The sequence below is a fragment of the Kryptolebias marmoratus genome, linkage group LG20 (genome assembly GCF_001649575.2).
Source record: "Kryptolebias marmoratus isolate JLee-2015 linkage group LG20, ASM164957v2, whole genome shotgun sequence".
NCBI classification, from domain to species: domain Eukaryota; kingdom Metazoa; phylum Chordata; class Actinopteri; order Cyprinodontiformes; family Rivulidae; genus Kryptolebias; species Kryptolebias marmoratus.
Genome location: NC_051449.1, coordinates 10,847,525 through 10,867,696, shown reverse-complemented (window position 1 = coordinate 10,867,696; position 20,172 = coordinate 10,847,525). Strand labels below are relative to the sequence as shown.

The window sequence follows — 20,172 nt, the reverse complement described above, 5'->3', positions numbered from 1 at the left end:
CAAATGTGCTGGGCCCATTTCAGGAGTGTGTGTTTGGCTTGGCAGGATACAGTTGGAGAGGCAGCAAAGCCGTGTCTGGACGGGGCTCCTTCTTCCAGGATTACAGTATCGGAGACAGATTCTTCTCACTTTGGTAGCAAGAGGTAGCGGCCTGTTTCTTGTTTTCATGGCACAAATACAAGATGAAGCTTTTCTCACCCTTCATGACCAAAATAAGCCTTTAATGATTCAACAAACTAGCCCCGCTGTCGAAGCTATGGAGTAGAAGTCGAATGATACAGGTTTTTAAATGGCCGATACCGATGCAGACAGCACAAAAGACAGACATTAAAAAACAAAAAAACAATATTTGGTCTAATTAGGTGGTCTGCCTCTAGTATGAAGAACATGACTGTCGGTTCCAAGTCATTACACTTGCTCTGATCCATCTTAACATCCTTTTAGGATGAAATAAGTGCCTTTTCGCTGGCACAAAGGAAGCGATACACAGCTCCGTTTCTTCAGCACAAATGTTCATTTTGAAAAGATCCGCAGAAACAATGATGGCTGACTGACATCGTTAGTGATGCATAATCCAGTAAACTATTTCAAACCCATTATCTCGCCCCACTGACCCCCCTGTAGAACTTGAGATGAAGGCTTTTGAGGACCTGTACATGTTATCTCCTGTACAAGAACAAGCGTTGGAGAAGATCTTCACTACAATGTGTCACTGACAGGTTCCAGAGAGCAGCGGCAAACTCTGCTTTTTTGAGAGGGGAGGGGATGTGGCGCTATGTTTGGAATTTGAGATGGGTCTGCATGCCAGCCAGCACGTCTCTTGCCACCCCGACCCTTTTCCCCCTCCTCCCTTCATGTCATCACAGCCCGTGTGAACTAAACATCCTCTCTGTCCTCAGCGGAACCAACGCACTGATACTACACAGCTCTTGGTCCTAATGATAAATGACGACACACTTCTTCTGCACCGTTCATTATTATTTTTTTTTTCCTCTTTTATTTGTTGCCTGTGCATCCTGTTGCATGTGGGGGGAAATGCTCTCTGATTAATTTCAGGACACACCCTATTCGCAGTTTAGGTCTGAAGGAGACATTCTTGCAGTCTGGCTGTTTTCCGCTGTAGCAACGCTGATTAAAGACAAGTTGGGGACTATTCCTGCTCTGCAACCTGGTGATTTTGTTGTTAGTTATTAGGGTTTGTTGACAGTGTGCTAAAAACAAGGCCATACAATTCCCAGGTTGACCCCTGAACTCTCTCACAATACATCAACCCTAAGAGCTAATTTGAGGCTTGCGCTTCTTTGGGTTGGGAGAGGAATTCACTCGAAATTGTGGATACGTTTTAAAAGTTTTAAAAGAGTCAGTGATTCAACGGTCGATGCTTTTGATGTGCTTTAAACAACTCTTTGCTTCATGCATGGAGAGACGGAAACCTGAATATTTTCCGCGCCTGCCTGGCTTTTTATCAAGGTGCTGAGGGATGAAAGACGAGTGTGGGCCTGCCTTCATCATTCTCAGGAGAGACAGCCTGCAGAAAGGTTTTTTTTTTCTTATAAAGATAGGGTACAACATTTTAGGTGCCGTTTAGCTTCACCGTCTTTACATAGAGCATTTATCCTTGGAGTACTCTATGTTTTGAGCCTTGTTACACACGCAAACATATCCTTTAGGTTCTATGGCAGCGTTTAGAAGAACTGTGTCCTTCAACAGGGGTGGAACGAGGCCTTTTGTTGACACTGCAGGTGTCGTGTGCAGATTGGCGTCGCAGGGTTTAAATTCCCAGCAATGTTGAAACTGTGAAGATCAAACAAAAAAAGCTTTGCCTTTCTCTTCTACAATGGTCAATCAAGCCTAATTTAGTTGCTCTTTAAGGTTTGTGAATAATGTTGATGAAATGCAAAGAGGAACGTACCTCAGTGAGCATCAGGAGCCTGACAGAAACAGTCACCTGCTGCATTTTCTGCCCTTGTATGGACTCTATATACCGATGGGAGGTGGAGATAAAAAGTTCAGAGAACAAACCGGAATCAGCTTAGTCTTTTTTTTTTTTTACTAACCTGGCTGCACCTGCAGAGGTTGTTTGAACTTTTCTGTGTGCCCAGATTTCGCTGCAGTCAGTAAAGCTACAGGAGTACAAACCATCTCAAGGCAGGAAAAACACATCTCAGTTCAAGTCATTAATTCAGCTGGGATTCTTTCAAGGAACACAATGCTGATGTTCCACAAGAAAGGAAATAAGAAACCTGTCAAAGCCCAAAAGCTGAGCCTTTACTCAATAGAAGCAACAGAGCACAGGAAACTGCAGCTTTTTGCCAAAATCCGCTCTGAGCAGTGAGTGCCTTTTGTTTAGCCTGCTCTTTGTGTTCTGGTTCTCAGCTCTTCCATGTGGCGTATGTCCTAATCAAGTTTGCCAATTCACCTCGTCCTGACCTGTGGGTGCTGGAGCGCTCCGTGGACAATGGCAGAACGTTCACCCCGTGGCAGTACTTTGCACGTAAGTCCAAATGTTTCTGTAGTTTTTTTGCAACGATTCACTTTTTGTATCGTTAGAGAAAAAAAAAAAAGACTCACTTCCTGCTCGGTGCCTCAGTTGTTTTTAATTAGATTACAGAAGCACGGATGTTATTAATATCTGCAAAACCATTCAGTGATTTGGCTTATACTTCATCATCAAAACCCCGGAGCAGAGCAGACACGGAGTGCAGTTAAAATGAAAAACTCCTGTTTCTTTCCAGCTGTGACAAGTTAAACTGTCTGCCATTAAAGAAACCTATAATGAAGATGGATATATATGCATTTCCTGGTGGATGTTTAATCCCTGCGCTATGATTTACCTGCTTAAGGCAGTTTAAGGCAGAAAGAATGCGTGCCTCCATACGTTTGTGTGTGGTCCAGGTTTTATTTGTTTTGTTCCAACCTAAATCTGTTCACACCGTCACATTATAGGGACTTTTATTTCTCATAAAAAGCAAAATAGTCAATCCACATGATATAAATCAAAGTATTTTAAGGTGCAGACATGTTTCAGTGTAAGGGTAGGGTTCAGTCCAGGTAACAAGGCTAAGTGTCATAATGTCTGATGTCATAGAAACACAAGAGCGTTATGTGTGTGTTCTTTTTTTTATTAGTGCATTAAGATATTATTCTGCATTAATTTTGTTTGGACCAGTAGTGTCGACTGAAGTCCATTCTTCATGTGAAAGAACATCCCCGCGATTGAAGTTAGGTAAAATTTAAGATTAGGCATAAACCTGTCCTGGTTAATGTTCAGCTAAGGGTTTGGATTTAGAAGTCAATGCAATGTCACATGGAGACAGCAGTTGTAAGTTTGTGTGTGGTTGGAGGAAAAACAAGTTAGGAAAATCCATACCTGACAGTGGAGGAATCTCACTTTTCACAATAATGAGGTAAAATTTGAGGTAAACCTAAATACCAGGCTTGCAATGCCGCCACAGTTCCAAATTACACAAATAAATGTTTTATGACTTGGCATTTCAGTTTTATGAGTTATGATATGTCATATCTGGGAGGCAGATGTACACAGAGACAATAACGCGACTCATTAAGTTTACACTCCCAGTATTTATCTTCATGTATAATTCGTCCAAGTTTGTCTTGATTTATGATCTATTTTGAGTTTGACAATTTAATTGTTCAGGAATAATGTCCGATTGTGCAAAATATTACAACTATGTATTACTTTTCCCTTAGCTCCCTCCTTGTCCAATTTGTCAATTATACTTAAAACACGAGTTATCAAGTATTTCTATCAGTCATTTCACTTATGATAAAACACAAAAGATGCCAATTCAAAATATTTGATGAATTATCACATTTTAAATCAAATCTGTTGCTTTAAGATTAGCAGTGTGGGCTTTCCCTTGTGTGTTGTGTTAGAGAATAAATCAAAAGTTATCAGACATCTTAAATAAGCATGTCACATTAATGTCATATGAAGTTAAAAATAAAAACAAAAGGTTTTTTTAACCTTTTTTTTTATTTCCAGATTTAAAGCGTGAGTGTATTGAAAGGTTCGGAAAGCGTCCCAACGCTCGCATATTAAAGGATGATGACCAGATCTGCACCACAGAATACTCACGGATCATCCCTTTGGAGAACGGAGAGGTAAGCTGCAAACTAGTCAAGCAACAGATGTCGCAAAATTGATTGGCTTTTAACATCAATCTCGTTGATTTAAACTGTTCAGATTGTGGTTTCTCTGATCAACGGTCGGCCGGGGTCCAAAAATTTCACCTACTCACCCGTGCTGCGAGACTTCACGAAGGCCACGAACATCCGTCTGCGTTTCCTCCGCACCAACACCCTGCTGGGCCACCTGATCTCCAAGACCCAGAGAGACCCCACCGTCACACGCAGGGTGAGACACACACCGTACAACCTCACACCCAGGTGTCGTATTGGCACACCGTTCTTTCCCCATTTGGGCGAGCTAAACTTACGTTTTCGTACCTCCTGCCTGCCAGTTTACTTTCTGCTGACTCAGTCTGAATGCCAGATCGGTCTGTCAAGTCTTCCTTGGACAGGGACAGGTTCAGGCTGCAGGTGTGAGACATGGTACTTCTCCTTAAAGCTCAGGATTGCATGTTAGTAAAAAAAGGCAGTAACAAACCGGTGATCTTCTATGTGATATGACATCTGAATAGTGTTTCGAAGAAAATCTTCCAGCAACACAACTGCGGAGCTACTTTAAATCACTATTTGCAAAAATGGAATTAACTTTTCTTCTATTTGAAAGATGCAGTATTATGTTTTCTCACGCAATGCTCTGATTCATCAGATAAAATCTTCAGCTCGTGGGTCACAGTTTCACTCGTCGTGCATGATTCAATTTTGCTGCCAAGCAGAAACAAACATTTCTCCTGCTGTGGTTGATGTTTCTAATAAAACAGCTGATACTTTGAAATGGTTTTGGTGCTAATGTCATTCTTTTTAATGTGCTGACAGTACTTCTATAGTATCAAAGACGTCAGCATCGGGGGACGCTGTGTTTGTCATGGGCATGCCCAGGTTTGTGGTTCAGGTCGGAACCTGGACAACCCAAACAGGTCAGTAAAATCTTCACGTTCAGCAGCGCCGTGGACATCTGACATGATCATTTTGTGCTGAATACAGCCACTTCTCCATTATAATCTGATCTGTTTCCTTGTTTGCTTTTTAACTTGTAAGTTTAAAGTGTAACTTCAAACAAGGATTGAAATTTTCTGGGTTTATTCATTAATAGAGCTGCCTTTTTGTAGAACGGGCTTCACTGTTATACTGAAAATAAAACAGACAGGGAACCAGAATCATGCTGTCAAACTTTATTTTTAAAGTATGACCCTGACTCATTTAACCCCCCTGTGGCCTTTAGGTCAAATTGACCCAGAATTACAAGGCCTTCTCTACCTCTCTCTATCTCTTCGTCTTATGAAGGCTTCAGGAGGGTTAAGAAAAGTAAATATCTTTAAGAAAGGAGAATTACCTCATATGGTTTTGACATCTATATTGTACGAATCCAATGACTTGAATTTGTCTGTGATGAAACTCTGAATTGAAACTTGATGGAGAAGAAGCCTGCATGCAGAATGTTGGAATCTGGTGGATAATGAACAAGAACATTTCAGTGCTGTCAGGATTTCTTTGTGTTTTTGTATTCAGTTTATTGCTTTTATTGTCTTCATGTTTTAGTTTGAGTTTATTGTTTATTTTATTCAGTTATCTTTGTTAGCCTTGTCTTAGTTCAGCTCTTGTTCCTCGTGTCTTTGTTTCCTGTCATCATTCACTTCTCCTCAGTCAGTCTCTTGTTTTCCTGCCACGCCCATCTTCACCTGATCCTAGTTGTTATCACTCACCTGTGCCCACTTCACCTAATTACCCTCTGTTTTAAAACCCGGTCATGTCCTTCACTCACTGCTGGTTCGTTGTCGCTTCATGCGCTGTCTGGTTGTCCCTCTCGTTCTGTGTCTCAGGTTTGGATTTGCTGCCACGTCAGCCTTTGTTTTTGATTATCTTTTATTTTAATAAATTAGTTTCTTTTTGAAAGATGAGTCAGTGCTCTGGGTTCGCCTCTCTCCCTACCGAACATGACAAGTGCCTCATATAAGTGAAATAAATAAATACATTTTGTTGAAGCAGAAAGTCTTGGAATCCTGAAATACAAAATAATGCAATGCAAAACAAAGGCACAGAAAGATGTGGCTGAAAAATCTTGAAAATCACAGTAATAACCAGCCATGATGAGGAGTCCTTCTGAAACACCTTAATCTTATTTATTCTCTGTCCATATTGCTGGGGAGGGGACTCAGATTCTGGCAGAGGTGGTGACTCAGCCACCCTGAATTTGTGTCCCCTCCAAAATTAAAGGAGTAACAAATCATGATCTGGGGGATATGTTAATTAAAACTGTTGATGGGGGAAAATTCTCAGTCTTTTCTTGAGGGGGGATCCAAATTCTGGCGGTGGTGTACTTTCTAACCTGTGTGCTGTAACTTTCTTGTGATAATGTGTCAGTGAGGATGTGCAGCTTTTATAATTGCACCATTATCTCAAAGACTTTAACGATCACCAAATCGCTGTATCCTGCTATGTCATCTCGTTTCTTTAGACTCCAGTGCGAGTGCCAACACAACACCTGCGGTGAGTCCTGTGACCGCTGCTGCCCAGGATTCAACCAGAATCCGTGGCGTGCTGCAACCGTCGACAGCCCCAACGAGTGTCAGCGTAAGAATTCTTGTAAAACAGCTCATTCCACGTGTAAACAAACTCTCCGCACTGCTGCCTCCTTGAATTACAGCCCCATAGAGAGGGCCGAAGTGTCCTCTCGCCTCTGAAATTAAAGCCCCAGTGTGGATGCCCTCATATGGTATTGTATTGAGCCTCGGCGTGAAGGCGAGAGGACTTTCCACATATGGTGCGCGTGATGAACAGCACCGTGAATTACTAGCTTTGTGATAACTGCTTTTCGTCTTCCTACCTACCCGACTGATTAGTCGGGCAGGCCTGCACCAACCTAGACAGTGATGTTTTAAAAGTGATGCATCCATGCAGCCATCAGAGTCTGTATCAGATGGAATATGACTCAACAGCAGCCACAAAAACAAAAACATAGAGATGAAGAGCACTCATTTGGTAGACATGCATCCTACCCATTTATAAACATTAACAAGACACACGGACGGTACACAGAAGAAAGAAAGGATGTCTTGTTCATTTTACATTTGAAGTTTTCCTTATTACTTAGAAAGTAGCTTATGGTTCTTTAATCTAGACAGAGGAATTATAGATAATTTGCTGAGTAAATAGACAAAAATCTGAATTTGTGTGTGTCTGTGTCCGGGGGGGTTTCCACCACAGCCTGCCAGTGTTTCTCCCATGCCTTTGACTGTTATTACGACTCAGAGGTGGAAAAGAGGAGAGCAAGTTTAGACACCTTCGGCCGGTACAGAGGAGGAGGCGTGTGCATCGACTGCCAGGTAACGAAACGAATATCATGTCTAAGCCGATTCTTGTCAATGCATGTGTGTGTTTGAAGAGGTGAAACTAAGTTAAAACAGTCAGAATAAAAAATCACGTTGTTTGTTTAAAAGGAGTAAATGCATTTTTAGACCTGCCGTGGAGCATTGTGTACTCAACCCTTTGCTCTGAATCATATTAGTGATTCTAAAATAATCTTCCATTCATTATTTTACATCCATCACTTTATAGGAAAAAAAGAAACAAGATATCTGGCCTTACGTAACATCTAAAGGTTTGAGGAATATCTGTTTAAATCAATATTATTATTAGTGTTGTTATTAAAATTGACCTTTATTGGTATTACTGTAAACATGACAGCAAAATAAAAACCATTAATTGTAAAGTGTATAGTGTGTATAGTGCACTGCCCAACTTGTAGATGTTTATACTTCTTTTAAATCCACGAAATAAAACTATAGATACTGTAAATGTAGGCTCAAACATTTAAATATCCTTTTCAGTAGGTTTTACTCCGACCAGAGTTTTTGGCTCATTAATAATTGGTACAGTTAAATTTGTTGGGTTTTTGTCGTAGAACTGAATCTTTGGTACAAATGGGAACAAGGTTGAAGTTAGGACTTAAAGAAGTTTATTACAAAAGTTATCATAACAATCTGGTTTGAGGCAAATTTGGAGCCATTTTATTGGTGAAACACCAAGTTGTGCCCAATTATTCAGGTGTTGGTTGGAGGGTAGGCTAAAAAAAACCTGAGTTAGTCTTCCATCTTCACTATTAAATTCAGCTGACCCAGAGCATGATGCTATCTCTACCATGCTGGACAGTTGACGTAGTATTCTTGGAGTTAAACGCCTTAATTTTTACTTTTTGAAACTCACATCAGGTCATTATGGTTAATTTATGATCTTATTAAAAAAAAATTTCCTACTGAAGTACTTTTTTTTTCTTCAGATGGCCAGATAAACACTCAACTTGAGTTTAAGCACTGGTCTCATTTAAAGATGAACGCATCTCAGTCCACGGTGATGGACTTGATTGTTGTCAGTGACTGTGGCGTTTCAGCCTCTTCTAGATCTGCAGTTCGGTGGACGTTAGATCGGTCTTGTCATCAGGACCAAGTTTCTTCCAGCTTAGTGTGACACATTTTATGTCTCACATTGACAAAGTGGCCCCACCTCCAAGTAACTTCTACACCTCACAAAAATAACAATGGAGTTTGCATTGGTGAAGTAGATCCAAGAGACTTTTTAAGAGTTTTGTTGTGCTTGGAAACCTCTTTGAGATCTGCACTGAACTTCCTGGACTATTCTTTCTCATGTATGTTGGTTATTCCACAGAGTGCTGCCAAACAAAGCCTGTTTTTATGTTGGCACAGAGAACCTACCAGCTGCAGTCATTCATGATAAATGAGCAGAACTAAAGAGAACTTGGCATATTATAAGACATTTTGGAACTAAAATAACTCAGTTTGTTTATGAATATTTTTAAACCAGTATAGATAGTTTTTTTCTTTTTCATTTTCTTGTTGATTTCATAAAGCCAAAAAATGTACCATTCTTCATTTTTTTCCCAAGGGAAAAAGAAAATAAGAGACTGTAGTGGCATCTATCTTCTCTTAGTTCAACTATGTGTTGGTCAAACATGATGTTTTCTGTTGTTCCTTAGCACAACACTGCTGGAATAAACTGTGAAAGATGCCGTGAAGGTTTCTACCGACCTCACGGAGTACGGCCTGAGTCTCCCACTGGATGTATACGTGAGTGAAGTTTTCTTTTTTGTCCCTTTTTTTTTCAGTGAAAACGCCCAGTTTTTTAGGGCGAAAACAAAAACTCTCATATTCCTTTCAATGAAAACTTTGTTTGGTAAAAATCTAAATGAAATGGGAACCTGTTGGAGTAAAATGTGTGATTTGTGTTGCTTTAGCTGTCTGAATGTACAAATTGTTTTAGATTTTTATTATTGTTTTCTGGAAGTGGTTTGGTTTGAGTGGTTTTCCTTCGTGTTTGAGTGCTGCAGTCTGTTTTCTTTTTCTCAACACACAGGAGCGAAAAAGCCTTTTGTTTCGCAGCATGTGTGGGAGATTGTGGCAAACATACTGATAAATGTTGCTACGGTGACTGTCACAAACCTGACAGGTTGAGCAAATAAGGGACCCCAGCTCGTATCTGTTGCTTTGAAAACTTCTTTCCTGTGTCATTTTGTCACACCTGCAGCCCTGAGATGCACATCCTGAGAGCTTAAGATAAAATGCAAAACCAAAAACACAACATTTCATTTCAATTGTCACAGTTTGGGTTATGGTGTCTATACAGAAAAATAAAAAAACCTGCATTTAGCTGAGCACGATAATAAACTTTATCTTTGAGTTGCTGAGATAAGACATTTAAAAGTAGTTAAGATTGTTGGAAAATAAAATCCAAGCTTGGTGCAGACATGTTTTTCTGTCTCCAACCCGGGGAGCTGAAGCTGTGTAATTGTTGGCTTTGTATTATTTGGAGTTAGGGTTATTTATTGATCCAATGTTCAACTATATTCTTCCAACAGTTTCAGTGTTTCTAACACATCGCAGGGTGTAATTTAGCGCTTCAATCGTATCCCAACATTTGATTGTTGCTGCATAGATCTGAGTCACGTCCCACCACCGAGGACCTGCAGTTTGTGAGAGTAACCCGTGAGGCTGAAATAGACAGGCTTAAGCTCATTGTTTCAGGCAGGCACAAGTGGCACCACTCCTGTACTATGTCTGAACTGAGCTTCACTATTGTTTACCTTACTCAGATCCTGTGTAGCTGTTCTTTGTGGTATAAATAGCATGCAGTTGTATTTGGACATGACAAAGTAGAGGAATTAAATGGCTTGCCCTGAACACTTTGAAAAGTAAACCATCTTATTCGGAAACACAATTACATCAACTTAGCAGGGGAAGATGCTGAGACTGTCGATATTAACTGACATTTCATTTTAAGCTATTTTAGCTTGCATTACAACTGCATAGATGTTTAGTTGGTATGTGCCGATACTCTATTTGTGCTGGTTCTACTGTCAGTATCAGTGTGTATGTTAGCTGCACCCAATTAAATGGTCAAACTGTTCATTAATCCTTCATAAAATCTCCCCTTTAGCCTGCAGCTGTGATGAAAGGACTACAGCGCATTGTGAAATGGGTTCAGGAAGATGTCTTTGTAAGCCCCAATATTCTGGAGAAAACTGTGATCGCTGTGCTGACGGACACCATCACTACCCCCTGTGCATTCGTAAGCAGAGTTTCACTCAAACATTTAAGCTGCTTCCTATTATTCTTTTTTTATGAGTCCATGTGAGGCTTTTAGAGGAGTGTTATTCACAGGTTCATCGAACCTGTAAGTTCTCATGTTGAGACTTTAAGACAAAGTTAACCCCAGTGCTTTGAGTTATCACAAAACCTTCATCATCTGTCACTTTTCCCTCCTGCAAGATAAATAAGATTTGTAAGGAGCGTGGTTTTGTTGCCGTAGGGCAACACATGGAGGGGGCGCTTCCACACGCTGAAGATTTGTCTTGTCTTATTGCGCATTCCTCATGCCACCACTTCACATAAACAAATGAAATCTGACACACAAAGAACATTTTCCCGTATCGTCTGGCACAGACTCAGCAGTCTGCAGAAGCGTAAAGATAAGACTTTATCTCTTAAAGTGATGTTTGATGTTTCATCTAAGGCTTTCTCGTTGACAGACATCCACTTTTCATGCAATTTCTGCCTAAAAAAAGGCTTCTTTTTGTTATTTATGTTTAAAATTTAAATGGTTATTAATTAACTGTCATAACGTGGCATGTAAAGAGTCCCATTTTTCCTAATGATCTAATTTACCAAGAAAAATGAAGTCATAAAACACTCAGAACTGAACAGACTCATGGTTTTCAGATCTGCCTAAGGTCTGTTGTACCCCATGTCATTAACTTCAATTTATTTGTCATTTACAGGTAAAAGATTTATTACTCTGTGGTATTAAGTGGTCTTTCTTATCTTAAGCCAGTGAGCACTGAAAAACCAGACTTACCATGTTGACTTTTATTAGCAGGATATCTGGGATTCAACAGATACTTCTCTGTTGTCTAATATAGGTCAAATATTAAAACAATGGTTCAGATTTTTTGAAGCGGGGGTTCTGTGAAGAGGTTATGAACAGTTAGCATCTTACCTGTTGTAGATAGCTCCTTGAGTGACCTCCATTTAGAGGACTTTAGAGTTTAATACGGAACGGTTTAACGAGCTAATGTCTAGTCTGAGCAGGGTCCAAACCAAAGTGGTTTTCAAACAACTGTTCTTGACCCCACTCTGACTAGCCATTAGCTTGCCAATCTTGTCAGAATTAAACTCTGTTTCTCCAAAGAGAATATTTGTTCAAAGAGCTCTCTACTACAGGATAAGTTGTCTAGTCATTTTTTTAAGTGATGTTTTGGTAAATAGTTATCAATAGTTTGCACCTTATCAGTCATCGAGCATAGAGTATGGAGAAAGAGGCAGAAGTCCTCCAGGATAGGCAAATGACATCTCAAAAAATGTCATACGGGGTGTGAAAAAATGCTATATTAGCTAATATGAAATGTCTACACTTTTGCATTAGCCTGAAAACCAATATAAAGTGAGCCCTCGTTTGACTAGCCATTAGCTCAGCCTTGATGATTGCCTCTTTTTCCAGACTATGACTGATGTCGGCTAATAAGGCATAATTACAGTCTCCAATAACTGGAGATCTTAATTTGTTTAATTTTTTTGTACTTAGAATACCCCGTATACCTGACAACCACCAAGTCTCCTGCAGGCCCTATTGTGGGTAAGTTCAGTGAGCAGAATTTCGTAGCTTGTCACAACACAATTCTGTTTTACGCGTAAACAGTTTTTTTTCTTTTTCCTCTCCTCGTGTAGAACCCACTCCCTGCCCGTCAGGCTATTTCAACCCACCCAGCTGTCAGCGTGAGTCTGGTTAGACCTGAGATAAAGAGATTTTTATGGTCGTGCTGCTTTTTTTATTGCTTGTTCATTTGCATTTTTTCTGTCCATGAAAACACAACTTAGAAAAGCTTTGCGTTTTATTGGCCACTTTATGGCTCACATTAACTTGGAGGAAGAGTGCAGGCTGGTAAAACCGACGGCAGAGGATCCCGCTTGGTACCACTGAGTCTGACTGAGCTTGCTTTTAGGTGAAGAACGTGTGCTGGAGTTCAGTCGCCTGAAGGCTTAAAGTATAAATGTGTGAGGTCATGTTCGAAGGCCATTTGAAGCCTGTTCTCTGTTGCGTTTGGGTTTGATGGGATGGCGAGAATACTGGCATAACACGAGAATGTACGGCAGATAACACGCAGTTGTTCGGAGTAACAACGAGAAAAGATGTGGTCCGTCTGAGGGGATTTAACCTCAAGTGGTCTCCTGGTAGCTGCAGTCATTTGGGACTCTTCAGTGAGAACTAATCAGGCTAATATTAGTTGTGGCCTCTGTTTGAAATTCTTTTGTCTGGTTTCGTTTTGACTAATATGGTTGCTTCTATATAAAAAAAAAGACCTTAAACCTCATGTCTTTTTCTGTAATCTCAATATTTACTTAGTATAAACAACTTTTTTTTTTATCCTGTAAGATAAATTTTCATCACCAGCCTCTAAAAAAGCTGATTTTACTGTAGTGGAGCTGCTTTACTGTGGCGGTCTCTTTGGTAACGCCTCAGTCCTGGTGCCAAGCCTGTTCACATACCAACGCCAGGCGAGGCTCTGCAAAGTCGTATCTGTACCACTGTGGGCCACAACGTGAGAGAAGCTCATCGGACGGTGGTGCTTGAAGCTAATTATGGATTCATCGTTTATCAGAGTAGCTCACTTGAATTTTCTTGTATTTAAATGGTTTGTTTCTGCTGTGAGAATAAATATTTCCCGACGTGTTTGTGTGCAGCATGTAACTGTGACTACAAAGGGACGGCGTACACCCGGTGTGATGCGTTTGGACGCTGCCTGTGCCGTCTGGAAGTGGAGGGGAGGCGGTGCGACCGATGTCGACCCGGGTACCACTCCTTCCCGAACTGCCAGGGTGAGAGAGATGCAGAATGAGGACGAAAAAAACCCAAACATCTAATGTTACTTGTTAATATGAATGTAAACCATAATGTTCATTTCTAAAGGTAAACCTAGTTTTGTTTTTACATGGCAGTCTGACCAATACAGATGTTTTTAAATAGTTGTTACACATTAGAGGTTAATGAATTTGATCTGTTGGTTTTACTATTTTTTACATGACTTAAGTAGGTTTGCAGGATTATGGTAATCAGCTATATGTATGGGAAAAAGAAACAGAAAATGAAAAAAAAAAAGAAATATCCTCATAATCAGGATGTTTTTAACGTTCTCCCTGTTTGACCCAGAAGATGTTTACCTTTCTGAGCCATGTACCTCACCTCTTCGTTGGACTGAGTTTCCACGCATTATTTTTCAAAATCTTGAATATTTTTGCTCAACTAATTTTCCAAAACACATAAAATATCCAGCATCATCATGTGTTAGGTTTAAATTAAAACCTAACGGTGACTTTATTTTTTTAAGCTAAGATAGAGTTAAAGATTGAAATGATTTGATTGGGTTCAGTTTGATTGTTTCTTCTCTCAGCCTGTCGCTGTGATGGGGCCGGTGTGGCTGGAGGTGTGTGTGATCCCAGCGGTCAGTGTATTTGCCTCCCTAACTACGCGGGACAGGAGTGTGACCAGTGTGCACCGGGTTACTACGGGTATCCAGACTGTGCCGGTGAGTGAGGTTCTGATCTGTGTTGGTCGAGATCAGTGGTTCCAGAACTTTTCAGCTTCCGACCCACAAAATAACCCCGACTATCTTTGGCTAAAGTTTGCAAACATTGCATTTAAGCCAATTAAACGAGGGCATAATGATGACAACTACCATTATTATCAAATTTAATTTTGTTTCTGGAAATAATCTCAAGACCCCAAACTTGACCCTTTGTGACCCCTGGTGGGGTCCAGCTCCAGCACTGGGAACCACTGATCTAGGACATGGAACATCCTAGGAGTTTTTTCGCTTCTCATCCAAGGAGCTTCCTCAGTTCTTGTTAAAAGGTTTGAGCTTCAGGCTTTAAAACTGCAGTGAGTTGCTCTGTTCATGCAAGCTAAACTCACAACCAAATCACTCTCCCTCCTGAGGGTTGTTTTGAAGCTTGAAATTCTGCACTTTCCAGTTTTCATCCAGAAACTAACTGAATGAAATGTTATCAAAAAGCTCCATAAAAAAAGTCCAGTCACCTTTTTTGTCAAACGTTTAGGATTTTAATCCTCGTAGGAAGAAAAATAAAGCTGTGACTTTCTGTGCGTTCACTTTGAGCTTTTCTCTTGGCACGGGAGCACAAAAACTTCACTCTCCCACACGGTCCATTAAAATCCTATTTAGTCCTTTGTGCTAATTTTTCACATTGATGCAGATGGAGAGAAGTGAATTTATGGGATTCCTAAAAATAAACATCTGGGAATCGCTTCAGAAAATGTGATTCTTAAAATAAACAGGCTCATCTCTACAGTCCTGACGAACTTTGGTTTTCATGTGAATCAAAATATATTATAGCAGGAGTACAAATTCTGCTTTCTGTTCATCCCCAGCTTGCCAGTGCTCACGAGAAGGCTCATATGGAACAACATGTAATCCGCTATCGGGCCAGTGCCTGTGTTTGCAGGGTGTGACGGGCCAGCAGTGTGATTACTGTGCCTCTGGGCTCAGGTTCCCCCAGTGCTCAGGTAGGATCTGCTAGAAAGATTTAATGCATGGGCACAATCAGTCAGCATTTAACTCAGACTTATTAAAGCTAAAATGCTTTTGATGAGGCTCAGCAAAAGAAAAAGCTAAACTAAAAAACTACTTTTAATATATCAAAGCAGCTGCCTTTGTCTTTGTCATATTTTCCCTCTCGTTTCTGACTTTTTTTTTAACATTCTTTTACTGTGCGTCAAATTTTCAGCATCCATCAGCGTGTGCAACACAGCAGGAACAGACGTGTCGGATCCTCAAACGGTAAGAAAATCACAGCAAACTTTACTTTCAGTTCATCTCAGCCGCATCTCCCTCGAGTTCCTGTCAGCCTGGAAAACGAGAAGTCGTTCCAACACGACCTGGGTGTGGATTCCCTCGGACTAATAGTCCTGCAGCTGAACTTTGGTCAGATTATCAAACTGTAAAACAAGAAAATGCTTTTCAACATTAGACGCGAAGGGAATTAAAAAAGGAAAAGAGGCTTCCTTCCATTTTAAAGAGGAAGAAACAACAATCACATGAAGTATTTAAAGGCCTAGCATTCCTTGAAGAAATGCATATTGCCCCTTCGTGACAGAGTTGATGAGTTATAGGGACCTTTCGCCTTTGGCAGTGGACGATGACGATTACTTATTTGAATGCTTCTACTTTTAACTCATACTGTGCATAAAAGAATGAACGTAAAGTTGCTGGTTTCCAGCATGAAGTACCTGCTCTGTCATACAAATCAGGCCCTCATGACTGATTTCATCAATCTGATAATGAGCAAATGTATCCCGTCTTCCAGCGGGAGCTTCCAGTCTCAACACTTCTTAGATTTCCTGTCTGTTGTTTCAGGGTTCCTGCCGCTGCCAACCGAACGTAGAAGGAACGCTGTGCGACAGGTGTAAACCTCTCTACTGGAACCTCGCTGCAGAAAACCCTCATGGCTGCGTCGGTGGGTCACCAGAAATAATAATAATTATAATAATAAAAAAAACTAGGAATTGGTGTCAAGTTGTGAAAAATGCAGAGGTAACAAAAATCAAAAGCTTAGCTGGCTTAGTCTTTTAAAAAAAAGGACCCTGTTTCTCCTCCAACAGGATTATTCATGACCCCATTTTTAACCAGCTTGTCATGTTGCCAGAAGCAGTCCGACAAGGCTCTGATATGAAACCTTTTACCCAAGAATATGTCAACATACCCCTGTCAACAGGCTCGGCTTTCCTGTCCCTCAGGGGGGGGAGGAGAAGAAGAATAACTCCTGGTACAGTTCTCAACCAGAAGTGTGAGATTTCATTCTGTATCCAGTATGCACCCTGACTGTCCTCATTTAAACCATATGGCACAAAATGTTTGCCTTAATCACGTAAAAAGAGGTCATATTGAAGAAAACAAAAGGTTGTGTTTATTATTTAGCACCAGGCTTCTTCCAGTCTTGTGTTACAGTTCTGCTCTCTTGTGAGATTGTTATCTTTGCCACTCCGCCTGAAGAGACAAGAAGCCTTTTTAATATCTGAAGAATGCCTCAGGTTTACTGTGGCCGGATATTCAGGGAAAGTTTTTTTCTTCCCTGTTTCTTCCCTGTGCAGTAATCTGTGCTTGTGGACCTTTGATGTGCAGATCTCTGAACATTGAAGGGTTTTGTGTTGTTGGGTTTCACCTGTGAATGTTGGAAAAGCCTGTAATCAGAGTCTATTCACCGCATGTCCCACCTTACAGTCTCATAACCTGTCCCCCCCCCCTCTCTGTCCCCTCATACCAGAGTGTCAGTGTGAACCGAAAGGGACGCTGAGTGGCGTTGGAGAATGTGAACAGGTGACAAACTTTCAAACCCATTCATCTCTGTCTGATTACATTATGCTGTGTGGATGTAAAGACTTTAAAAAGCTTAGAGGGCATTGCTTCAAGTTTTCTGCTTGCCGATCTGTTTGTCCAGAAAAGTGGCCAGTGTCACTGTAAGCCGAACGCCTGTGGCCACGCATGTGACTCCTGCAAGGATGGCTACTTTCTCCTGCAAAAGAAGAATTATTTTGGTTGTCAAGGTAAGAGTGCCTTTCAACAGCTTGTAAGCGTAGATAAAAATGAAAGAAAAACTGCAGAGGAGGATAATTCAGGTCATCCTGAAACCTCTCATCTGTAACAAAGCTTCTGCTCCTGATCTCTAACCCGTCAGAGCAGGGGCTTATCCTTCAGGCTGGAATGAACTCAGATCTGATTTACATGAATAATACTCACAACGTTAATGTCAGCTGGAGGGGGTGAGGAAGCGAAAAGGCCCGAGTCAAGACAGAGTTAGAATGGGCCAGTGTCAGAAGCTGCCGCATTATGAGTTAAAGGCAAAGGATGGCTCAGTTTAAAACTTACTAACTGAGTGAAAGTGTTTATATGGCATCTGAGATAAAAGCTGTTTTTTTTTACTTAAATAGAAAACAAAGAAGTTCATTGCTTCTTTTATGATTTATTAATAAGTGAAGGATGCACTGGATCATCCTTTATGGGAGGAAAGAAGATAATTCTTTGCCACAACTCTCATAATGATGCTGAACTCTTTTTCCTACAGTCCTGATAATAGAAGTTGATGTCAGTACTATAAATAAAAAGAAGGGGAGCTCAAATAAGCATATTTGTACAACTATAATTTGTGTTTCTTCCTCTTTGTTTTCAGTACTTTTTAAATGACCAATCTTGCTCTTGTCCACATCTGTATAACCTGCAATAAAAGTATACAATATGCTTTTTTTAAATGAACTACAAGAACACTTTTATGGCTTTTTAAAAAATTCTAACCTTATGTGCACAGCTAAAGTTTCCCTAAAGTCCTTCATAATGTTTCACCAGTGAAGGCTAAAAAATCTTTGCCGTCACATTTCTCCTCTGTGTTTTCATCTTATCTTTTTTTAACCTTTTGCACAGAGGTCCCAAAGACAGTTAGATAAATAGCAGAGATAATTTTTTCCCAATACCCACAATGATCAACAAAAAACACAGGGAAGAAGTTCAGCCTGAATGCGCAGGCATCCGTAAATCACTTCCCAAAACACCTGAAGCCACATCTGTGACAAAAAAAAAAAGAAGCTGAGTCAGTGATGGATATCTTTGTAAAGCATTTACACTTATCTTTTTGAAAAGGGAATTATCAAGAAGGAGACAAAGCCAGTTTAAAGTAGCATAAATCTGGGAAAACAGTCACAATTAATAACATTTATTATCCTAGAAACTGTTGTATATGTCTTAGATCTGAGCATGCACACTTATTGTAGTGATCAAAACTTCTTGAAACCTTCTTAGAAAGCATGAATAATATGCAGATAAATACAGTTAGCTGCACAAAAATATATGAGGAGGCAGGACAATTAATATATTTTTTAGTTAGGTTGAGTTAAATGCACATAAATGTTTATTTTGTTTGATTTTTGGAAACTAATATTTAAAAAAAAAGACATTAGTTTCTCAGTAAACCGGTGTAAAGCACATACAAAATGGTCAGCTGCCTCTTCACATTCAGTTCTGAAACTGTGTTATATATGTTATGGTAGCATTCGAGACCTTTGGTGCTGTTTTAAGCCTTAATATTTAGGTTTTGAAGACATATTTGCAGAATATACACAGTAATATTGCAGTATTTTCTTTTTTGTTGACCCCTAATGGTTTTAATCAGAAGCAGAAAAATAGGAAAGTGGAGCTAAATCGATTCAGTTGATAAACAAACTTTCAGCCACATTGAGTGTTTATCAGCTTGCTGTTAGATTACCTGTCAGTCCATGTTTTCCTCTGATAGGTTGTCAGTGTGATGTGGGGGGTACAATCGACACGGCGTGTGATGAGAGGTCTGGACAGTGTCAGTGTCGGAGAAATATAGTTGGCCAAAGATGCACAGAGTAAGATAGTTCCTTGAGATTCTTTTATTTGTTAAAGAAATACATCATTTATGTATGACATTAAACATGTTTTTCTCTGATAAGGCCAGCACCCAGCTACTATATCCCCACCCTGCACCAGCTGAAGTTTGAGGTGGAGGATGGTACCACACCAAACGCCAGACCAGTACGCTTTGGGTTCGACCCCCAAGAATTCCCAGAATTCAGCTGGAGAGGTTACGCCATAATGTCACCTGCTCAGGTTGGCCTTTTAATATTAACACGTTTGATGTGAGAATCACAGCGCCGCCTGAAGGAGTTTATTTCCTGGATTATCTGTGGCTGTACTAGTCCTGCAGGTTTCTTTTCTTAGTCCACTCTGATGCCACGATAAATCTTTTTGCTTTTGCGTCTGCACATCAAATCCATCCACGAAGCGCACAGCCTCCTGTTGTTTCACAGCTGACCTGGGAATCAGCTCCTAGAACTAACACTCTCTGTCTTCAGCCGGAGGTGATTCTAACGCTTAGCCTCAGCTTTCCTGGACCCTTCCACATTCTAATGCGCTACTCCGCACCCCAACACACGGGGGTGGTGAGAGCACGGATCTTGGTGGTGGACGGAGCTGAAGCTTGCTGTGACTGTAAGTGAAGGGCCTGCTTTGCTTTAACTGTGTTTTCACCCCCGCTTCCTGCCTGCTCAGTAACCCCGCTCTGATCGCTCTCCGCTCGCCCTAACGCCATTCTTCCTCCTAACGACCCCTCGTCATCGACGTGTGCTCCAACCCACCGCAGTCAGTGTGTAACTGTCATCCCTGCAGAGTGACGTCAGAGTAACAGTGCATGTTGATCCCAAAGGCAGCGGGCAGAACTTGTTCCGCGTGGTTCTGCGGTTCATTAACCCCAGCAGCATCAGTGTGCCTGGTAGCATCAGGACTACCACTAACAGAGGCTCTGCAGGTAAGGCTGCCTCTTACAGTGCTACTAGTTACCATCAAACTGTCAATTCTAACCCATCCCTACACGTATTTGGACTCATTATGTGTCTCAGTGTTGATTTAGCCTTTTGTGACATGGCAGTTTTCTG

General features: G+C 40.7%; 1 protein-coding gene across 2 annotated transcripts in view; it reads left to right on the top strand.

Moving 5' to 3' along the window:
- Positions 1–20,172, top strand: part of LOC108239640 (laminin subunit alpha-3-like) — a 58,503-nt gene that overhangs the window by 11,063 nt on the left and 27,268 nt on the right. For both annotated transcript variants that reach the window (XM_017422465.3, XM_017422466.3), the window contains exons 3-22: positions 2,377–2,494; positions 4,007–4,125; positions 4,208–4,378; positions 4,966–5,066; positions 6,605–6,720; positions 7,354–7,472; positions 9,140–9,230; positions 10,597–10,728; positions 12,241–12,291; positions 12,384–12,431; positions 13,398–13,532; positions 14,105–14,239; positions 15,100–15,234; positions 15,456–15,508; positions 16,085–16,184; positions 16,992–17,044; positions 17,166–17,271; positions 19,008–19,107; positions 19,192–19,348; positions 19,907–20,045. In XM_017422465.3, the coding sequence (XP_017277954.1) occupies positions 2,377–2,494; positions 4,007–4,125; positions 4,208–4,378; positions 4,966–5,066; positions 6,605–6,720; positions 7,354–7,472; positions 9,140–9,230; positions 10,597–10,728; positions 12,241–12,291; positions 12,384–12,431; positions 13,398–13,532; positions 14,105–14,239; positions 15,100–15,234; positions 15,456–15,508; positions 16,085–16,184; positions 16,992–17,044; positions 17,166–17,271; positions 19,008–19,107; positions 19,192–19,348; positions 19,907–20,045 (2,179 nt within the window). The remainder of the gene's footprint in view (positions 1–2,376; positions 2,495–4,006; positions 4,126–4,207; positions 4,379–4,965; positions 5,067–6,604; positions 6,721–7,353; positions 7,473–9,139; positions 9,231–10,596; positions 10,729–12,240; positions 12,292–12,383; positions 12,432–13,397; positions 13,533–14,104; positions 14,240–15,099; positions 15,235–15,455; positions 15,509–16,084; positions 16,185–16,991; positions 17,045–17,165; positions 17,272–19,007; positions 19,108–19,191; positions 19,349–19,906; positions 20,046–20,172) is intronic.